Source organism: Melanerpes formicivorus, unplaced genomic scaffold (genome assembly GCF_026170545.1).
Source record: "Melanerpes formicivorus ecotype bairdi unplaced genomic scaffold, bMelFor1.0.p_v2 SCAF_157, whole genome shotgun sequence".
Lineage (NCBI taxonomy): Eukaryota > Metazoa > Chordata > Aves > Piciformes > Picidae > Melanerpes > Melanerpes formicivorus.
The window spans coordinates 120,264-134,313 of NW_027142509.1; the positions used below are offsets into that span (position 1 = coordinate 120,264).

Below are 14,050 nucleotides of genomic sequence, written 5' to 3' on the forward strand. Positions count from 1 at the left end.
GTTCCTGAATGCAGGAAAAAAAACTGAACAGTCCATTTTTCAGGGAACTATATTAGAATATTAAAGTCTAAAAGCTTTTTGAGCTTCCTACTTCCAAACTAACTTCACACACACAAAAAAAGAGAGACTATTTTCAAGTACACCCTGCTGAGATCATACCTAGGAGTCAAGCAAATTCCTCACAGAGCATCTTAATTTTCCATCTGAAATACAATTATCTCTCTTCAGAAACACACTCACCCAAGCAGTTTGGAGTTGTAAGGGATGTTGAATACAAAAGCTCAAGGATCAGGGTACTACAGAAGAGGAAACAACAAGGAATCGTGATGGAGACACCAAAAAGGGCAAATACGAGACAGAAAACTGCCATTTCACTCACAAATATTCATTAAGGCTGGAGTAAAAGTAAACCATTCTAAAACTTGGAAGGATATTTTCATTGGGGGAGCAAAGGCAACCTAATCCTAGCAGATAACTCCCCTCAGCTCTTTTTAACTCCACTTATTTTTGTTACTGTGAAGCACATACTGTATGACTACATATATGACTGTTATGTCCTTGCTTGAGGCACAGGGGCTGGAACTAGATGAGCTTTAAGGTCCCTTCCAACAGAAGCTTTCCTATAATTCAAAGCATTCAAAAGTTACAGGTTTGAACTCACCATGATAGAGGTAACAATGCTAAACTTTCACCCATGTGCAAAAGGTTATCTTGAACACAGCAGCTGGTTTTCAAACCCAAGCTCTCTCTCAAGGGTTCAGGGAAAGAAGACAGTATCATTAACACCTATTTGGGACCCACATTTGAATGCTTAAACTGCACACTGGAAGGGCTACTTTAAAAATACATTATTGCAGTATACATCACCACTGTAACTCTAAGCCTGACACAGATCATTATAACTATCACCAGCCTATATTTGAAAGGTTGTTGGACCACTCTCCTGTTCTGCTGTACGGGTCAGAGTTTTCTCTGTGGGGAGAGAGTTTAATTTGAAGTGAATACTAAGGATTTCCTTTTCATGCATTTGTTCTCTAAGCATGACAGAGGAAATAAGACCGTCATGAAACACATCCCCCCCAGATGGATATTCACTCTCCAGAAGCTCACAGAAAGGCAGCAGCTTATTTGTTCCAGCTGCACTTGACATGTTTGGTGTACACGGGGGGGGGAAGTTATATTTGCTTTATTAGCTGACAGACCATACTGACTGTGCTAAACACAAGCAGCAAGTTGTGGTTTGTATTCACCATTTCCCATCTGTAGTTATTACACGTTTCTTCCATCGACAAAAGAAAGGACAGAAAAGAAGTTTGTGTAGTTTCATAGTTTCATTCAGGGTTGGAAGGGACCCCAAGGATCATCTAGTTCCAACCCCCCTGCCATGGGCAGGGACACCCCACACTAGATCAGGCTGCCCAGAGCCTCATCCAGCCTGCTCTTAAACACCCCCAGGGACGGGGCCTCGACCACCTCCCTGGACAACACATTTCAGGGCTTCACCACTCTCAGGGGGAAGAACTTCCTCCTCACCTCCAGCCTCAATCTCCCCACCTCCAGCTTCATTCCATTCCCCCTAGTCCTATCACTACCTGAGATCCTGAGAAGTCCTTCCCCAGCCTTCCTGTAGGCCCCCTTCAGATACTGGAAGGCCACAATGAGGTCACCTGGGAGCCTTCTCTTCTCCAGACTGAACAGCCCCAACTCCTTCAGTCTGTCCTCACAGGAGAGGTGCTCCAGCCCTCTGATCATCCTCCTGGCCCTTCTCTGGACACCTTCCAGCACCTCCACATCCCTCTTGTAATAGGGGCTCCAGACCTGGAGGCAGTACTCCAGGTGGGGTCTCACCAGCGAGATCAGGTTCCAAGATCAAGTTGCACCACTTTCCCCCCCCCCAAATTAAAATAACTGCATGTGCTACTGCAGTCTTCTAGAAGGACTTGCTATTCGGCCAGGAGGGCTTGCTATTCGGCCAGAGCTACCACTTCTTAAGACGTTAAAAATAACACTTCCTTTCCCGGCTTTCTTTAAACTCGACACCCTCGGAATTGTCCACCAAGTGCCAATATCCTGCTGCTAACCGGCAGGCTATTGTGGCTGCAGATTTTTCAAAGGACTTGTATTATGTAAACTATAAAGTCACAAAATGAAGAGGGGAGGGGAGGGAAGATACTCCAGCTTTTAACGGGTTTAACGAGACCTTTGGTTTTAACTACGTTCGCCGGGTCTTCAATTACTAGCTTTTAAATCCAGTAAAACTGGCACTCTCCTGAACCACACTCTGAGGACAACCTGCTAACATAAAATACATTAGTAGTTCCCCTCACTTGTGTACCCTGACACCAGTCACCTCTTGCTGAGCTTGTACAGAAAACAATGGTAGGTATCATCAGACACAAACCGAACGTTAATGATGACACAATCTTGCTGCCCCTCCTCTCAGCCTCACTCCCCCAACAAAACCTGAAATAGCAGGGAAAAGTACAGTATCACAGTATCACAGTATAACTTAGGTTGGAAAGGACCTCGAGGATCATCGAGTCCAACCTAAAAGTACCTGCCATTTGGGAGTGACACCTACTAGCCACAGATACATTTCTTCTCCTAGCAGGGAGACAACATGCAGCCAAGGTAAGGAGCTTGAATAATGCATGGCAGCAGCACAATTAACTCCCGTGCTTTTGAGATTACCTGTCTGTGAGCTTTCAAGCAACACAACTATGAACACCCTTGTGTTATATATTGCCATTTCAGTGGCAACCAACAGTCTCTTGATAAATGGAGGGGGGAAAAAACAACACAAAAAAACCCAAACAAGCCAACACCAAAACACCACACAACCCCCAAAGCACTATCTGCCCAGGAAGGCACTTTTGGAAGTGGATGGGCATCTTCTATTTTTCGTCTGGAACATTTCTCCTTTCTAATAGAACAGATGCAAGTATTTTAGGCCAGTTTGACAGACAAAGCTATTGGTAAGTTTTAGAACACTGTTTATACTTATTTTATAGTATATTTTTTCTTAGGAGTGATAAAACAAGACAGTAACTATAAACGAGATTACTTTACAGTAGCATAATAGCCAACAGCTTTTTAATCTCCAAAACACTGGTTTTCTCCCAATACAGGCTTCAAGCAAATTCAGGTTTAACCATTTGTTTTAAAGCTATCTGGAAAGTCTTGATCTAATTTTGTAAAGGTATGCTGAGCACCTTTAGGTAGGCATCAGTAAAATGATTATACTTTCCTTTTTCAGCCCCTTGCTGGGAACAGCAGCTCCTACTCTACGTGTGATAGTACACACTGGCAGCATCACAACTGAACTCCATATTAACATTAAAGAATAAAGCAAAACTTCATCTTCAAGACATGTGTGATTATAACAAGAAGTTATACAAAATGATATATTTACAGAAAGAGCAAACTCTTTCTAGAAGTTTTTTTGCTTTAGGGGGCAGGCAAGGTTCAAGAGAGGAAGGCCTTGCTAGAGGGAGCCTCAAGTAAGTTGAAGAGAAATCATCCTATGCCCAATGCTACACTCAGGACAAATCTAACATGACAAACCCAAGAGAGAAAGTGCACAGAAGAGTGCTACCCAACTTTCTGCTAACTGGCTACTGGGGATTACTGTAACTCCTAGAGGAGGACAGATGTTACCTTCAAACAGCTATAAAGCTGCACAACTGCAGAAATTCCTCTAACAGTTTACAGCCTCAAATGTCCAAACATCTGGGCTGTTGATACCACACAAAATTCTGTGTTGTAAGTAAAAACCATGCTCACAAAACTAAGGCTTAACCACACAAAGCTTAAAACTTCATATTGAAGTCCCAACTCGGCAAAGAATGTAAACTTGGACATTTTGCTGATTCAATCAGGAACTGGTCCCTCCATAAAGGTTTGTATTATTTAACTGTTTGCTGAATCAGGACTCAGACTTTCTGAAGCCTGCCACCTATGTGCCAGATTTACCAAGTACTTTTACAAAGCTTCTCCAAGCATTGTTCTACAAAAACTATCATCAAGGAAAATATGCTGTCTGAACAGCACATCAATAGCAGAGACTAAATCTTGGTATCAAACCAATCGCTCTGGTTGTGAGTTCAAACCAAACTACTGTATCAAGGCAGGACACAGCTTCACGAAGGAAGACCAAGCAGCAAGAACATCCCTGCTGCTGTTAAAATGAACACTCACAAGCCATGCAAAAGAAAATACACCCCACCTTGTCACTCTTCTGCCCAACCATTTGCTTAATAACATTTCTGCTAATAGCCAGCTTCTGTGGTTCATGTTCATCTCCACTCCAAAGTGTGTGTGCGGGGGGGGGGAAGCTTTTAAGTATTAAAGGCAGGGCTGGAAAAGCCACAAAATCACTCAGAATGTTATTCACAGATATTAATTTCTCTGTATTTCATTTCGATTTGTAATATTTGCTGCAAATCAGAGTTTTGTTTCACCATCATATGATGCAGCTTCAAAAATCCTTAGATTTTTAACACCACTAGTGGAAGGGAAATGAATATGTTGGGTCACTTTGAGGTTTTCTCTCTCCCTTATGATTAAAAATATTTTAGAGGGAGCTGGCAAATAAGTTTACACTCTCTGCCTTAGCAACTTTTTTCATTATTGTTTTTGAAGGAACAAAGATACAGAAACACTGACGTTGGAAAGGTGGGGAAGGCTGCAATCAACTTTATCTCTTTTTTTTTTAAGTCTTTTCAGGTTTTAGCTCAAGGACTAAAACCTTCGCCATCTATTTTAACGCCAGCCATACCAGCATCTACAATTTTCATTCACTTGTGAGGTATTGCATACAGCACTGCGCAGAGGGTGTGTGTTGGCCAACTCCTGACCATTAAAATAAGACAGGCAAAACGTCATTCAAACGCTGTCCAAAAATAACGAGAAGGAAACAATAAGCCGAACGCAAACTCTGTCCCGTAACTCAGGATACTATGCCACAGAGTTCCTCTTAGCAAAACTGGCCCATGGGAGGAGCCACCACTCGCTCCGAGGTTTTCGTGCTCTCTTATCTGCACTCCTAATCTCAACTGACCGTCTACGTTCTGCGTGGTAGGTCCTCAAAAAGTATAGCTGCCCTTACTCTGAATCGCCCTGAAAAGCGAGGTAGCGAGTTAATCCCCAGGGCAGTAAACATGAACCAACCCGCACAGCACTATCAGCGGAGGAAGCGAGCCCATCCGCACGCGGAATTTGTCCTGCAGGGTCCCTCCCTGGAAAGCACCAGGAGCACAGGAGGACAGGGCTAAAGGGCAGAGTGTGCGGGGGCACGGGACAAGCCAGGACAGGCGGCGACAGGGCAGCGCACGGCAGGCAAGCGGTGTCAAGAAGAGGCAGCCCCGGGCGGCCAAGGGCACCGACACCTGTAGCCGGAGGGTTGGGGTGTGCAAGAGAGAAGGGGGAAGCAGAGAGGAGTACCTTTGAGCTGGGGCAGCGGCGAGAGCTCCACCTGGCTGCTCTGGCTGCGGAACTGCGAGGATCCCTGCGAGCGCTTCTGCCTCTGAGCCTTGCGCACCGATTTCCGTGTGAAGCCATCCACTTTCTCCGCGGCAGAGATGGCCGCCGACATGGCTGGGCGGTGAGGCGGCGCGGGGGGACGTCGCTCTCCAGAAGCATATATTAAAGCGGAGGAAAAGCGGGCGGGCAAAAAAGAGGGCTTTTCTTTGGGAAAAAAAAAAAAAAAACAACCAAATAATCCAAACCTAAGTCCTCCCTGCCCTCACGCCCGCCCGCGCACACAAACACACCGACGGGAACAGAGGGGAGAGCCGGCGTGCGAGCGGAGCGGCGGCGGTGCCGGCGAGGGCTGCCGGGCGCTGAAGAAGCTCCTGGCTACGGGCCGCCGCCTCGCTCCTCAGTTCCTGCTTCCCTCGCCGTTTCCTCTCCGCGTGGAGCCGGCTGCCGGGAAGGAGGGGGAGAGCGGCGGCCGAAGGGGGAGCGGAAGAAGGGTAGGAAGAAAGGAGAAAACAAACAAACAAACCCGACGTCAACTTTGCCCGGCAGGGCGGGCGGGCGCCAAACTTTCGGCGGCAGGAGAACAGGAGTCCTGCTTTCCTCAGGGCAGGCGCGATGCGAGGCCACCCGAGCCGCCACGGGCCGGGCTCCGCAGAACCGCTGCCCGGCTCCCGCCTCGCTCGCTCCGCGCGCCCCTCAGCCGGACTCCCCTACGCCAGCCCGCGCCGAGCCTGCTGTCATCGGCCGGACTCGCCCCTGGGCCGAGCTCGTCGGGGAGGTGGTTTCCACTCTCCGCTCCCCAGTCGCTTGCTTGCACACACGCCCCTTCTCCGCCTTCAACCACCGCCGGGTGCTCCCCGCGCCTCCGCCGTCATCCTGTCCCCTCCCGCTCCTCCGGGAGCCGCCACGAGTGTCTCCGCCCGCCGCAGCCCCACCACCAAAACCCCAAAGGCGGGTGGTGAGTGGCTGTACAACTTGGCGAACCCAGTAGAGTTGAAGGGAAAGAGGAGGGGAAAGGGGCGGGGCCGCAGCAACGGCGATAAGAGGGAGAGGAGCGGCCGTTGCTGTTGGCGCTAGATGATTGACGGCACGGCGTAGCCAATGAAAAGGGAAGATTAGAGAACATCCCCTCTCCCTCCTCCGCGCAGCGCTCTAGGGGGGACGCGGGAGTTGAGACGCGCTCCGGGAACGCATGATTGACAACATGCCTCTCCAACCGAGAGAACTGGAGCTGAGGTGGGTGGGGTTTTCCTGGCCGACATACAGCACGCGGGAAGGGGAAGGGGTAGTGGTGGTGGGTGGGGTGAGCCTGGGCCAGTCGGTGCGGGGGGGCGGGGACGGTGACAGGATCGGGAGAGGAAGCGATAAGCGGCAGAGCGGGGATGTTAGGCGTGCAACCGCGCCGTTACCCAGCCGTTCCAGCCCGCAGTGGCCGTCGCTGGGGACGAAGACCTTTCGTCCTTGCTGAGCCCAAAGCCCGCTCGCTGTTCCTTCTATGGAGGCACGAGCCATCGGGGGATCGGCGGGCGGGAGGAGGCGCAGCCGGGACCGAGGCTTTCTTCCCGCCGCAGTCGCCCTGCTTTACCCGCGTTTGAGTTGAGGGGCGAGGGGGTTGTCGAAAAGAAGACCGTGCCTGGAGAGAGGGCGGGTGTCCCAGCTGGGAGCTCCCCGGGTCCCGAGGCGTGCTCCGCCCTTGGGGCCGGACAGTGGGCACGCTGAGGGAGCGGAGCATCCCGGCTCCGGTGTCCCGTGTGGGCTGAGGGCTGCAGGACAGGGCTTGCCTGGTAGTGGAAATGCTGCGGTCGTGCTCCGTGCTTTCAGCAAGCTGTTAGCAGCGGGATGCTCCTTACGGAGGGGAGAAAAGGTTCCGTGAGCGGAGCGCGCTGGGAGCCGGGGCAGCAAGCGAATGAGTGCCTTTTGTCATCCTCCAGGTGCTTCTGGCTTCTTCTTCTTGGTTTTTTTTTTTTCCCATCCTCTTGGCACGTCAGTGTTTTTTGTCTTCTTCACATCCTCGGATTAATCTGACTCTTGGGAGCCTGTGTTTCCATGATGTTCACTTTTTTCGCACTGAGTCACAGCCTCATTTTGCAGGTTGAAGGTACGAAAGTGCCTGAAACAAGCACGTGTCTAACTTTGAAGGAGTGACTATTTATAGGGTAATCATTCTGGTTTGTGCAATTGATGTAGCTCAGGCAAAAGTTAGGCTGTAAGAAATGTGACTGCTGCAGCGTGTGAAAATCGTGATTGTGTGTGCAGTGCATGGCTGCATTAAAGTGACTTTTGCTTGGTCCTGTTTCCATTATGTGAGCGGCTCGAACTGCAAGCGTGGGATGCCTTAGTTTATAGTCACTCACGTAGAGGTAAGTTTTATGCACATCAGCACATTTCTTCTTACTACATAGCTTTAGGTACCAATTCAGCAAATAAGTATTTGTAGTATTTTAAGTGCACACTCAAGTTTCGGTAGCAGTGGTAGGACATAAATACTCTAAGGTAACCACATGCTTGGTAAATGCCTTCATGAGTTAAGAGTTTAATCTTAAAGGTGCAAACCATAAATCAAAAGCCAAGTATGCATTATAGCTTTATGTGAACATAATGTGGTGCATAGATGTGGTGCTGAAGGGCATGGTTTAGCACCAGAATTGGTAGAGGTAGGTCATGGTTGGATTCAATGATCTTAAAGGTCTTTTCCAACTAAAATGATTCAATGATAAGACCAAGATGAGGCCTACTCAATAGGAACTGTTTCCTTCTGTCATGCTTGTTCCCTTTGTCAGCACAAGCTCTACTATCTTTAATGTGTGATTACTTGTGCACCTCCTGTCTTTTTTGATTTGGTGAAATTAATGTTTGGAAATAGATGGAGAGTAAGAGACTGCTTTGCTGTATACTTTAGATTCCATTCTGGACACAGGGCATATAGCGTGTTACACTTGTCCCCTAACATTTCTGTTAACCTTTCTTGTGGACATGTAGGCTTTTAAGTTTAGATATATCTAACAAAATCCATTTTACAGACAAAATGGCAGTCTTTATGCACTTCTTTAAACTACCAACTCATATTCATTGCAGTAAAGGAAAGTCTTGTGTTCCTGATGTGGCTAATTCACATTTCCCTTCATGGCCACTGCTCCTGCTGAAAGAGTGCTAATCATAGTATCATAGTATCATTCAGGGTTGGAAGGGACCACAAGGATCATCTAGTTCCAACCCCCCTGCCATGGGCAGGGACACCCCACACTAGATCAGGCTGGCCAGAGTCTCGTAAGGCCCAGACTTTCCTGCCTGCCCTCCAACAGCTGTCATTTTCCTCTGCACCCATTTTTAGAATGTAACACTGCCCAGTGTGTTCTTTACACTGTTTATTGGCAGCTCAAGCCTTGCTGCCTGTTCCCAGTTTGAAAGATTCTAACTTAAAGTTTCAGCGGTTTAATACTTGGGAATTTGTGGATGGAAAGCCTTATGTAAGGTCCAAGTAATGTAAAACCTATTTTTTTTGAGGCTTCATAGTATTTTCAAGGTTACTAGTCTTCCTAATGACTGCAGTGCTGTATAAAACTGTTGTAAAAGTCTGTTGGCAGCTGAAATTCATAATACAAAGATCTCAGTAATAATAGGTGTAATCTTGCCCTGATGGGATTTTCATGGCAGTTGCACTGAAAGGTATTTTCAGCCCCGTATCTCCATGTGTCACTCCTAAAAGAAACGGTGGGAAATCTGAGTCAGGCAAACAAAAAGAAACTGTTTCGTTCTGTCAAGTAAATGAGAAGTGTTTTTAGCTGTTGGGGTTTCTTTTGTCTTATTTTCATGTAACTCTTCTGTTGCAGAAAAGAATCAGCAGCAGCTCTGTGGACCAGCGGCAATTTACCAAGCTGAAATGGTAACGTTTGAATCAATGTGCACTGGAAGTCAGTGAAATTACATGGATGCATTAAACCATTGGAATGTACAGGCCTGTGGAACAGGGGTATTTGAGGGGGGGGGAAAAAAAGTGAGAGCTCTGACTGGTAATCTGAAATACTTGTGTTTGAGCAGGCTGAAGATTGCCCTTCCCTGCTTTCTGCACACACAGCTTCCTACAGCTGTCAGAGCTACTCTGAGTCAGCCCCTGAACTCTCTGGTTTTAGAGTGTATTTAAAGGCACACAGTGATGTGCCAGTTTATGAGCTGTTGGCTTCAAATTAAATTCATAAAAGCCTGAGATGTCCACAGAGAATGTTGTTAATAGCAATTTTATGCCAGATTATTTCCATTCTTAAACTGGAGGCCTCAATATGCACCGAGGCATTGATTCTGTGAAGCCTCACATGTTCCAAATTTGACTTGGAAGAGAGCTTATTAGCATTCATGATCATTATTCAAAACAGAGAAGCAAACATCTAACTGAAAGTCACATTTGCAGTCCTTTTCAATCATACAGACTCATATCCTGCACCTTCTTAGCATCTCATTTGCTCAGGAGCATGACCTTTAGCAAAGTGAATGAGAACATGATGTACCACTGACTTGCAAAATCCTACCCAACTTGGAAGCACAGTGCTTTGAGTACCAGGTTGCCACTGAGGTTTTGCTACAGGAAGTTGATTGGTTACCAGCAGATGATCAGTTAAGTATAGCTCTGCTTTCCCATTCTTCTGTACAGATGTTTAGGGGCCAAGCTGCAAGAAATCTAGCTCTTCTCAGAGGCAGTAGAAGGAATATTTTTAAGCAAAGAGGATGCCCTAAGTGGGGGAACCCTCAGCTAGGAAGGTTTGTGGGGGAGGGTTATGAAAGCTTTTGTTTTCTTTAAGGAAAAGCCCTGTTGGCTGCAGCCATGCTGACTTTACTACCATACCACCTCAAGGGGGTTCCTTTGTGTTTCAACTAACTTAAATTACTTGTTGGGCTAGGGCTGTGTGCTTTCAGGCATGCATGGAATTAAGTTTAAACACTTAGAGTGTCCCAGTAAAACCAAGTGACCTATGCACACAGTTCGGGTTAAACTGGATGTTTACACATTTGGTGGTCTGCACTGGCTAGTTGCTATCTAGCAGAAGCTCTCCCTGGTCTTCTGCTCTATAAATCCTTAGATAATCTGGCATTGTTTATTTCAAGGACCATGTGACAGATTCCTCACAGAGCAGGATTTGAAACTCTGCAAGTTGAAGAGTAGTTGGTGAGACCTTCATTGTACGGGCTCTGAGTTCGATTTCCTTTGCCACAGCTATGAATGCATCATTCCAGTCTTTCCAGGCAAAGCTTTGTGTGTGGATGTGTGCAGGCAATGGATTGCTTGAACTAGCTCTGATTCATGTTGTTATTTTGAAAACCTTATAATAAAATGTTGTCTCAGACAATCCAATGTGGTTGTGTTGCAAATAAACTCTAAGAAGTTTGTGTGCACAGACACACTGAGTATCAAAGCTGGTAGTTCAATGAAAATGTATCCTGATTTCAACTGCTGAATTCCACTGTGTCTTGAACTGCCATTTTGGGTGGGAAAAGTGTGATCTGAGAACTTGGCAGAAGTCTTTCTGGCTCAGTAAGATGCAAAGCATCCCTTAGGGATGTAGGTTTTCAGCTAAGCTTTTGAAGTCAGTTAGCATCTTTGCCAGAATAGAATAGAGTAGATCAGGTTGGAAGAGGCCTTCGAGATCATCAAGTCCAACCCATCATCCAACACCATCTAATCAACTAAACCATGGCACCAAGCACCCCATCAAGCCTCCTCCTAAACACCCCCAATGATGGTGACTCCACCACCTCCCTGGGCAGCACATTCCAATGGCCAATCTCTCTTTCTGGAAAGAATTTCTTCCTAACATCCAGCCTAAACCTCCCCTGGCACAGCTTGAGACTGTGTCCTCTTGTTCTGGTCCTGGTTGCCTGGGAGAAAAGACCAGCCCCCACCTGTCTACAACCTCCCTTTAGGTAGCTGCAGAGAGCAATAAGGACCAGTAAGGAGCAATAATGACATTTCCTTGGCAAACAGCTACAGAGCACATGTGCATTTATTAATCTGTTCTTTGTGCTGAAGATTTGTTTGCATTTTATGTATGAAGTGGGAAAAGATCTTCAGCAAGAGGAGTGGATTTGTGGTACTTTAAAATGTAACAAATGGTGCTTGTATTCACTGAAATGCAACAAAACCCCAAACCCACCCCAACAACCAACCACCACTGCTAACAACAAAGAAACCCCAACAGTGCAGCCTTCCCTCTGGCACTTACTAAATGCTTTTGTCTGTGGCAAACCAGACTTTTGTAAATGGCAAGGAGCACCATCCTCAGTGTTACAGTCTTCTGTACAGATTGTCCAAGATGGCATTTAGAAAATGAAAGGGATCTGTTTGTGTTATGAAATGTGGACACGTGAAAGTGACCACCTGGAAGCTTGAGTTCTTTCAGCAGTAATTCTTGGAGCCCAGCGAAGGGAATTAAACGGCAAGATTTATTCTGTCAGCTTCTCAGCAGGCTTTAACAAGAATTACTGCATGGTGAGAATCAGCTGCTCTTGGAAACTTAATGAATGGGGCAGCCAGGAAAGTACAAAATGTGATTAAGAGATGTAAACCAGTTGTATAGGTTGTCACGAAGAGAAACAAGGCGTGCTGGGAAGTCTGTCTGTAAATCCAAGGTGGAAATAGTTATGAGGAGAGGCTGAGGGAGCTGGGGTTGCTTAGCCTGGAGAAGAGGAGGCTCAGGGGAGACGTCATTGCTCTCTATAACTACCTGAAAGGTGGTTGTAGCCGGGAAGGGGTTGGTCTCTTCTCCCAGACAACCAGCACCAGAACAAGAGCACACAGTTTCAAGCTGTGCCAGGGGAAGTTTAGGCTGGAGGTGAGGAGAAAGTTCTTCACAGAGAGAGTTGTTAGCCATTGGTCATTGGAATGGACTGCCTGAGGTGGTGGTGGAGTCACCATCCCTGGAGGTGTTCAAGAGGGGATTGGACATGGCACTTGGTGCCATGGTTTAGTCATGAGGTCTGTGGTGACAGGTTGGACTCGATGATCCTCGAGGTCTCTTCCAACCTCAGTTATACTTCGATACTGTGATACTGTTTGCTGTACCAGGATTTCCAAGCACTTTCAGTGCTAAGATGCTTTCTGTATGGAAGCGATTTTGCACCTCAAACTGTACTTCCATTCCCTTGTAATCCTCCTTGGAGAATAACAGCAGAAAAGTATTTTCTTTACGTTTTCATCTGCCTGTGCTGTGATTTAGCAACTGGAAACAAAGAGCCAAGTCTGTAGAACAGCCAGTTCTGTGTAGCCTGCTAGCAAGTGGGCTGGCACCCATTGTCTGCAAACGTGTCCTCTCTAACCAGGCTCAGTTTCACATTGTACCTCCTCAGGGGCATTGTGTATTTTAAACTTTTTTTTTGCAAGTACAGATTGAGTGCTATTAGTAAGAAGAAGCCTTAAATATTGATCAATTCTAATCAATCCTTTCTCTCTGTGGTTAATGAATGAAGCATGCGGGCAGCGGTGGCGGTGCCATGGGTGGGCTGGAGAAGAAGAAGTATGAGCAGGGCTCCGCCACCAACTGCATCACCCGCAACAGGGCGCGGAAGAAGCTGCAGCTGAGCCTGCCCGACTTCAGGCGCCTCTGCATCTTGAAGGGGATTTAACCCCACGAGCCCAAGCACAAGAAGGAGGTGAACAAAGGGTCCACAGCACCCAGGACCTTATTTTTATTTTTTAGAGCCGCCAGAGAGGGACCTGGGGGTGCTGACTGACAGCTGCCTAAACATGAGCCAGCAGTGTGCCCAGGTGGCCAAGAAGGCCAATGGCATCCTGGCCTGCATTAGCAATAGCGTGGCCAGCAGGAGCAGGGAAGTCATTGTGCCCCTGTACTCTGCATTGGTTAGGCCACACCTTGAGTCCTGTGTCCAGTTCTGGGCCCCTCAGTTTAAGAAGGACATCGAGACACTTGGAGGTGTCCAGAGAAGGGCAACAAGGCTGGGGAGAGGCCTTGAGCACAGCCCTGTGAGGAGAGGCTGAGGGAGCTGGGGTTGTTTAGCCTGGAGAAGAGGAGGCTCAGGGGAGACCTCATTGCTCTCTACAACTACCTGAAAGGTGGTTGTGGCCAGGAAGGGGTTGGTCTCTTCTCTCACGCAACCAGCACCAGAACAAGAGGACACAATCTCAAGCTGAGCCAGGGGAAGTTTAGGCTGGAGGTGAGGAGAAAGTTCTTCACAGAGAGAGTCATTTGTCATTGGAATGTGCTGCCCAGGGAGGTGGTGGAGTCACCATCCCTGGAGGTGTTCAAGAGGGGATTGGATGTGGCACTTGGTGCCATGGTTTAGTCATGAGGTCTGTGGTGACAGGTTGGACTTGATGATCTTTGAGTTCTCTTCCAACCTTGGTGATACTGTGGAGTCACGTAAACTTGTGGATGCTACTGATTTGTCGTAGTTTGTGCAGCTTATGTGTGCAGTTGTTTCATGTTTTCAAGCTTTTCTCAACTGTTTTGAGAGCTGCAAAAGAGACAAGAGACAGCTGGGGTTCTTATGCAATAACATGATCCCCAGAACTGGCGGGGGGAAGTCAAAAAGTAAGACTTGAAATAAAGTCATAAATGTGGGTGAG

General features: G+C 47.3%; 1 protein-coding gene across 1 annotated transcript in view; it reads right to left on the minus strand.

Moving 5' to 3' along the window:
- PPP2R5A (protein phosphatase 2 regulatory subunit B'alpha) overlaps nucleotides 1-6,476 on the minus strand; it is a 71,822-nt gene extending 65,346 nt beyond the window's left edge. Inside the window, exons 1-2 of the mRNA XM_068168762.1 lie at nucleotides 6,005-6,476; nucleotides 5,443-5,685 (exon numbers count right to left, since the gene is read on the minus strand). Coding sequence (XP_068024863.1) covers nucleotides 5,443-5,593 — 151 coding nt within the window. The 5' untranslated portion in view covers nucleotides 5,594-5,685; nucleotides 6,005-6,476. The remainder of the gene's footprint in view (nucleotides 1-5,442; nucleotides 5,686-6,004) is intronic.
- Nucleotides 6,477-14,050: the final 7,574 nt, after the last annotated feature.